This window comes from Ruditapes philippinarum, unplaced genomic scaffold (genome assembly GCF_026571515.1).
Source record: "Ruditapes philippinarum isolate M1 unplaced genomic scaffold, ASM2657151v2 ctg612_1_1_1_1, whole genome shotgun sequence".
Taxonomy (NCBI): domain Eukaryota; kingdom Metazoa; phylum Mollusca; class Bivalvia; order Venerida; family Veneridae; genus Ruditapes; species Ruditapes philippinarum.
Genome location: NW_026856417.1, coordinates 498,390 through 506,995, shown reverse-complemented (window position 1 = coordinate 506,995; position 8,606 = coordinate 498,390). Strand labels below are relative to the sequence as shown.

At 31.9% G+C, this 8,606-nt stretch overlaps 1 protein-coding gene across 20 annotated transcripts in view; it reads left to right on the top strand.

Annotated features, from left to right (window-relative positions):
- Window positions 1–522: 522 nt before the first annotated feature.
- The window catches only part of LOC132746467 (multiple epidermal growth factor-like domains protein 6), a 66,066-nt gene continuing 57,982 nt past the window's right edge, over window positions 523–8,606 (top strand). For 7 of the 20 annotated variants that reach the window (XM_060735643.1, XM_060735641.1, XM_060735637.1 and 4 more), the window contains exons 1-3: window positions 525–755; window positions 7,572–7,808; window positions 8,391–8,527. In XM_060735643.1, coding sequence (XP_060591626.1) covers window positions 7,598–7,808; window positions 8,391–8,527 — 348 coding nt within the window. In that variant the 5' untranslated portion in view covers window positions 525–755; window positions 7,572–7,597. Of the gene's footprint in view, window positions 756–5,156; window positions 5,271–7,571; window positions 7,809–8,390; window positions 8,528–8,606 lie in introns of those variants that run through there. The other 13 variants (XM_060735630.1, XM_060735639.1, XM_060735631.1 and 10 more) reach the window with 4 other exon arrangements.

Here is an 8,606-nt window from a genome sequence, read left to right as displayed (position 1 = left end):
ACCTCCGTTAAATGCTTCTACAGGAAGGCAATAGTTCGTCAAGATTTAAATGTACACAGTTTCACGAAAAGTTAGTAATTCATACTTCGGTTAAACTGCAGACAACCGAGTTGTATGACATGTTGAAATTGTACATTTGTAATTTTACACTGCAAAAAAGGCAAAGTAAAGTTTGACTTCATCACCATAAATGAGCCAAAAAATCAACAAAAAACAAATATGGGCTAATATCAAATATCCGTGAAATATGAATGTTTTCATTTTCGATAATATTACTTACGGTTACTTACGGTTATTAAATTATTCATGAAAACCCATTAAATATGTTTCCATTTAAAAAGCGTTTACGCAACCATTTATATACACCCGAAGCGAAACAAACTTTTACGAATAGTGATACATCCAAAATTCTTTGTACAAAGCGCAAATCATACAAAAAATTACAATAATTTTACCAAGTTAAAACATCATCTTCCGATTTTAAACAGTTTATAGAATACCCCGTTGGTTTAAAGAAAACAAATATTATATAAATCAAACAAGGTGACAATTCGTCCGCGGTCTTCCATACTATTATGCTTGTTAATTGTATGGTAATAATTGTGTACCCGGTTTATTGGCGACGAGAATAGGATCTCTTTCAATTTACGCTTGGTGTATGAACATTTAGTAATTTATCCTTTTCAGTGTCAAGTTTTACTATACTAGTGCATATTTTTCGTAAATGGACTTTACATGTGAATAAAGCATACCCGGTAAGGCAAAATTGTTGTGTTTCTTTCATTTTTAAATTGCTTTATTTATTTTTTTTTAACTATCATGCGTTTAAAAGACAAAATCGATATTTAATACTTGTTTGGTCGATTAATTTTTGCTCATAAAACAGATTGGGAAGCTTATATTTACTTTGTTGAATGAAATTGATTCATATTTGTACGATATACATATTTAATGTAGCAAAATAAATGTATTAAAACAGAACAGAACAGAATATAGATTATTACATTATTACACCTAGCAGACCATGTAGACTCTAAAGTGTTATGCATAATTTATTTAAACACGTTTGAATTATTAGACAGACGTTGAAAATAACTTCCTCTTGTTATATTTGGTACAACGTATTTAATAATCAATAATCAATATAAGCATTTTAACTGCAATTTGCATTAAGCCTACAATACACAGTACAAACGTAACGTATACTAAATACATATTGTTTTTCATTTGGTGTTTACTATATATGACTTAACAGATCGTATTACATGCTTGATTTCAATTCAAACTTCCTGTTTTTTTTTAAAAACAGAGCAGAACAGAACATGTCCTGAATTATTACCTTGATAAAATTGTTACTTAATGTATTAATTATCATGACGTAATATGACGTAATCTGACGTAATTTAGTATACTTGACATTGTATGCAACTTGTGTTTTTGATTATCAATACTAACTGACTTCTTGTAAAGGAAATAAAATAATTATCACACTCGACATCGTAGTTATCATCGTCATCAACATTATCATCAACGACATCATCATCATCATCATCATCATCATCATCATCATCATCATCATCATCATCATCATCATCATCATCATCATCATCATCATCATCATCATCATCGACAACAACAACATCATCATCATCATTAACATCATCATCACCGCCTTCGTCGTTGTCGTCATCACCTATCATCAACTTCATCATCATCATCATCATCATCATCATTATCATCATCATCATCAACAACAACAACAACAACAACAACATCATCATCATCATTAACATCATCATCGCCGCCTTCGTCGTTGTCGTCATCACCCATCATCAACTTCATCATCATCATCATCATCATCATCATAATCAACAACAACATCATCATCATAATTAACATCATCATCGCCGCCGTCGTCATCATCCATCATCAACTTCATCATCATCATCATCGTCGTCGTCGTCGTAGTCATTAGGATGGATCATTATTGTCATTATAATTAACGTCGTCATATTCTCAATAGTTACTCCCATACTGTAGCGTCATCATTATTGTCTTCTTCGTTGTAATCGTCATCATAATCATCGTAATCATCTCACTTTCAGCTTCTTTGTTTTCTTTTCACTACACCACCATCATCTTCTTCTTCATCATCATCTTCTTCTTCTTCTTCATCATCTTCTCTTCTTCTTCTTCTTCTATTGCTTCTTCTATTTCGTCATCATAATCTTCCTTTTTCCTCTTCTCCACCTACTTCTTCAGCCTCCATTTTCTTATTATCATCATCATTATCATCATCACCATCATCATCACTTTATCTGTTTATTACCTTGTTCTATTTTTACTGCTACAGCATAAATATCAATTGTAACACTTTAAACAGGAGACATTATAACATTTGGATGAACCTAAATATAATTCTTTGAAAATGTGAGTTTTTTCCCAACTAGTCGCTTAATTGTTTGAAATGATATCTTCCTAACATTAATCATCCAAACAAATCCGAGCTTCTTATTTTTTACTTTTATATTCAATTATGTAGCAGATAAAACATGAAAGGAATCTACTATTTTTTGCTCAAAACACATAAAAGTGACATAATTAAACATAATTTTGTAATTTTTCCTTATAGGAAAACAACGTTCTTTCCAATCTGATGATAAATAAGCATTTTTGAGGCGTTTTGATACCTTAGCGCTTTATTTACTGACACAGTTGACTTATTTCAATAGAAAATGTAACTATTTTTACAAAACAAGTCTTAGAATATTATTATTTTCTAACATAAGCGCGTTTTTGCTTACCATCTGGATTTTTATTCTTCTTCTTAAATCATCGATATACATTGCAAGAATTCAACAAATTTGGTGTCAATTTCGTGTGCTAATGGTCTTTATTGAAATGTTTTTGAAAAGGAAAAAAGATTTAATATAGATAATGACTGTTACATTTTGACATAGGTACGTGACAATTAGACCTTGACTTAATAGTATTTCGACTCGATTAATTTTATATATTTTAACCCATAACCTAATTGCTAGCGGCAACTGTTTCTACCCATGCGGCAAGCTTAGGCCGATATTAGGCGGCACATCCAGCCTGTTTGATCATATAATCGGCGCTATCCTGATCTTCAGTACATATTTTGAAGTTTTACGTAAAGAATGATGATTTTTGTTTTGTTCAGATTAATAGATTGACACGTCTATTTAAGATATTTAGCGCGGTAAGGGTTAAATCTTATTTTTGAGGGTTAAAGATTTAACCCTGGCCTTAATTGCTTAATCAAAATTGGAAATAAAATATAAATAATTAAAAATGTGGAAGAAAATGTATAAAAACGTTATTTAATCAGGTTCGCCTGATCACACAATACTGATAATTAAAGCTATTTATTTCTATTCAATTTCTTTACATGTGCAGTTAAACAAACACTTAGAGTGTTGGTTATGACTATCTTTTAAAGCTGAAGAAAAACACATTAAAATTTTATAGTCAAATTAAAATTGAAGTTTCACACTTCCTTATATGCAAAATAATATTTACACTATCCGAGGATAAAAATTTGACTACAACACCAATTCAAATTCAATTAGGAATTCGTTTACATTGTTAACAAGTAGACACACATAGACGATTTCAAGGCCCTCTTTGCAAGGACATGATGTTTGTTTTTCTTTTAAATACTTTTGAATAACAAATCGAATATCTTTAACAAGTCATTATAACGATATATTTTATTGTAACATAACATCCATTACCTATATATTGTATTCAATTATGTTATGTAAAAGATCAATAAAATTATGTCAAGCACAAATATATATTTTCTCATACAAAGATTTTTCATTATGTCATGTCATCACATGTCAAAGATGATTCAATAATGTCATGTAAAATATCTATTTCATTATATTATGTCATGTAAAATATCTATTTCTCTGTGCAAAGTAAAAGATGTATGTATGTATGTATATTTCTCTATGTCGTGTCAGAGATTTATTAAATAATGCCAAATAAAAGATCTATTTCATTATGCCATGTAAACATAAACATACTTATTTATCCATGCAAAGTAAATGATATATTTAATTATGTCATGTTATGTCAAAGATTTATTCAATAATGTCATGTAAAATATAACTATGTTACCATGTCAAGTACAAGATCTACTTCCTTACATTTTGTACGTGTAATAGATATAATTCATTATGCTACGTCAGAATTTGATTCAGTAATGTTATGTTGACGATCTATTTAATTTCACCAGGTAAACGATCTTTTTCACTGTGTCAGGTAAAGATATAATTGATTATGTCATGTAAAAGCTCTATTACATTATGTCTTATTTATGAATTATTTTCATTATGTTTCTAAAGAAGGCTTGTAAAACATCAATCTAATAATACCATGTAAAATATGTAACTCATTAAACCGTGAAAAAAGATATTATTCATTATGTCATGTAAAAAACATGTTTTATCAAGTGAAATGTAAATTATATTAAGCCATGTAAAAGGTAAAAGAAATTTTTCAGTTAACAGTAGCTTCATTACACTATTCTATATAAAAGTTTTCTTTTAATTATTAATTCGATTACATTAGTAAACAATGCTTTTGCACGCAACATGGAGGTGTTTTCTAACTTTATACATAAAGCATGAAGGCATTAAAACCTGATTTTGTTTCTGCATAAAATGAAGTTTCATTAATAGTCTATATTTGTATTAGATTTAAATAAGGTAGGAAGTTGAATGTTGAACATCAGGTATATGCATGCATTGTAATGTTTTATATATTGTCGCCCGCATGCGCATATATCTACAAAACAGGAATAAAATAACGCATTCCCTCAAAAGCGCGCGGACAGCACGCGCAAAAACACACTGACAATGTCTTGGAACCGCGCGCTTGAAAACAGACGCATAAGATCTCTCGCGCTGTGACGCGGTCGATCCTGATCCGGGCACTCCAGCACGCACAAACTCTCTTCTGCATAACTTGATACACCATATTTCACCGAGGTCTTTAATTGAATAAACCATTATTATATGTTATTTTGTTAAATTATTTGATCATTTATGATATATTATACTACTATAGAATAAATGCTTGAATTACCCTCGACACAATTGATGCTATTTTTAGACCTATTCAACAAGTTTAACAGCCTTATACCTAAAAATTTTCACTGGCCAAAATTTACACACCCTGAATTAATACTTTAAATTGTTGTTCATTTTCGGATGTTAACGTTTTAGCTCTAAATCGTAAGTAATCAAGTATTGTGTTTAACTTTGAAAAAATGTTACTGTACCTTGAAAGTACGTGTATTTCACGAAAATTTTATTTAGTGTATTTTCGCTTTGAATGAGAACGTTAAGTTAAACTTTTATAAATATAATGCATCAAAGTATATTTATGTATAACTATGCACATTATATTTTATGATTTAATATCCAAAATGTTCTGCTTTTAAACTGGTTTGCAACGGGGTGTGGCCGGCGGCAAAAAGTTTTTTTGCGATTGAAGAAAATCATGTTTGAAAAAAATGATAAAATGTATAAGGTTCCACGAAAAACGTTTCCCAATGGTCATATGTATAAACACATATAACTCCAAATACACAAATTTTTATTACAAGAATTCACAGCTAAACTTTTAATTATTATGCATTTTTTTCTTCTAAACTATCTCTGAAAATTAAACATTTATTTACGGCTTCAAGGATGGATCAATTTCTAGGATTAAATTAGTGATTATACTTCTTCATGGTGTTTGAATCGGTGAATTGGGGCTGGCTTTTTCGAATGGGTGAGGACAGACGTTCTAAATTTCGTACATTGATATATGATCTGTGAATCATATACGCGGATCTATTTTCTTTCCAGTTTTACCAAACGTATTACTGCGCATGAACAATTTATAGAATTTGGGGGAGACAAGCGTTCAGTTTCTTAATCAAGTTAACCAGGGTCTTTCATTTCTAACTGATATAGACTATAAAGTTATATAGCCGATATTATATTATGTCGGAATGACTGGAATAACTCAATATGTACATGTATAAATCGTGGGCTCAAAGGAAGGAAAGTATAAAGATAGTAAAAGGCGAAAAGTAGTTCCGCTCTGAACCCTTGTATTCTAAATATAGCTCTTGGGATACCCTTGTTCTCATTGGCTTGAACCCTTGCATTCTAAATATAGCTCTTGGGATACCCTTGTTCTCATTGGCTTGAACCCTTGCATTCTAAATATAGCTCTTGGGATACCCTTGTTTTCATTGGCCGGCTTTCAGTAATGTTCTCTTATCACCATTCGTATTCGCAAAGATGACATATGTTTGCTTCCGTAGATTTAGTATCAATTCCCCAAATTTAAATTGGACACAAGCATTGCTTGCTGCTTGCCCGAGTGTCCGTATGGCCTATGTCATTTACCCTTGCGTGTCCGCTTCTTGATCCTTTATTTTAGGCAGCAACACATTCAACATCTTAACAAAATGCATATAATGGTCTTATTGGCCTCCCGTGCATTTTTTCATTAATAACAAATAAAAATAATTGCATTCTTTTTGGGCTTATTCAGTGAATTACTGAATTTCAATCAAATAGGTCACCACTTTCGATTTCAAAACATTTAAAGGGCATGACTGGTGACATGCCCGTACTCTCAGTGCCTGAATTGATGGATGAACCCTCATTAAGGATAGACAACAACAACAGCTACAAAGGACACACACATTGAAACATAAACATCGCATAATTGAGGATGTCACGTTCATCGTAAAATTATGGACACCACTTTCACCATTTAGAAACGTGTTTCAATGTGATTCCGACAAAATTGAAAATTCGATTTCTACAACAAAAACGTTTCTGAGCAGGTGCGTGTCATTTGACTTTTTCTGCCAAAATGTTATAGTTTTGGAACTATTAGATATTCAGGGAAGGGAAGAAAGACGAAGTTATGAATGCAGGAAACACTTCCACCTTTTATTCTTTTTATCTCCTTATTTATTCATTTTGTTGTTGTCTTTTGTTGTTGTTGTTTTTTGTTGTTGTTTTTTTTTCTCTTTGTTGTGTTTTTGCGCATACAGTACCATGGTGTCCTGCGCATGACATAACTTCGTTAAACCACGTGCTTCAACGCGTACATGGACTCAGCAGGATCAAGATCAGGTTGTTCCTGGCACCAATCTTGTTTATTTGTTGTTGTTGTTGTTGTTGTTTTTCACTCTTTTTTTTTTGTTGGTGTTGCTGTTTAGTTTATTTGTGCTGTTTTGACGTTGTTGATGTTGATGTTGTTGTCGTTGTGTTGCTGTTGTTGTTGTTTTTTTTTCTTTCTTTCTTTTTGGGGAATTGTTGGATTGTATTGTGTTTTTTGTATTTTATTGTTGTTTTTTCCCCCATTCGTTCTTTCTTTCAAATATCGCTCGTGCCTGGAATAATTCGGACCAGAAATATAAGATAAAAAAGTAAAAAAAGCATTTTGTATTGACACAAAATGAAACAAAAATTTCTTGAAACTATTAAATTAATATGAATATCAAATTATTTTTCCTTTTTCAGAATGAAAAAGTTTTCGCTGTTGAGAAATGAATAAGACGTTGATAATCCTTCTACTGTGTATCGGTGGGTCCGTGAAAACCGTGCAAGCTTATTCAAATGGTGCGCCTGCAAGTGCGTGCGTTGATATGTTGCCGACGTCACCTATGATCACTTCCGGCACCTTACCGCAAACAGGACCGTCCAATTATGTCATCCAGCTTTCTTCCCAGACTTACTGCTCGACCAGAAATGTAGATGGTAGGTCATTTTTTGCCACTTCGGCTCTGTTAACTTTAAGGGCAAGTTTACTTGCAGGGTGGGGGGGACCTCAGATAACACTCAATTAATTACTATCATATGCAGACACCTGATTGTAACACCCTTTCTTTAGCGTACTTGTATTCCTTTCACTTAAGATATTATAGTAACAAGTGCGTTTCGAACCCATAAAGACGAAAAGCAAATGACTCTAAATCAGTGAATTTAATCATTTAGCCATGAATGATTTTAAGACTTATACAAATAAGACTGATCTAAACAGGAAGTAGCTGGCTTTATAATTTTTGTTTTAATTTTTAATTTGGATTATATTCCGATTCTACTTATAAATTGAAAGGAACATTGATAATTGCACTGTTTATACATGTATAATTAGATCTTCTTTATCATAAATCAGAAATTTACAAACTCTGATTTTTTACTATTCTAATGACCTTTGCCAAGTGAGCCCTGGTATATTTTCTTCAAGCTTAAGAGCCAAACAATTATTAGAACGAACACGACTTCCGTCCATTTGTGAAATTGAAATGTGACGTTTCAAATGTTGTGCGCATATTTCAGTGACGCTGACCGTAGTAGGGACACAGACTTTCAAAGGATTTTTATGCCAACCACGACAAAATCCCAGCGTCAGTGTAACAGATGGGGTACTGATTGACACAGATACATCATCTACGGCCCAAAATAACTGTGGCTCGGTAATACTAAACTTATATACGTATACATGTATTGTGGAATCTTCGTCATATACATTTATCACATATCCGTGCTGCTTCT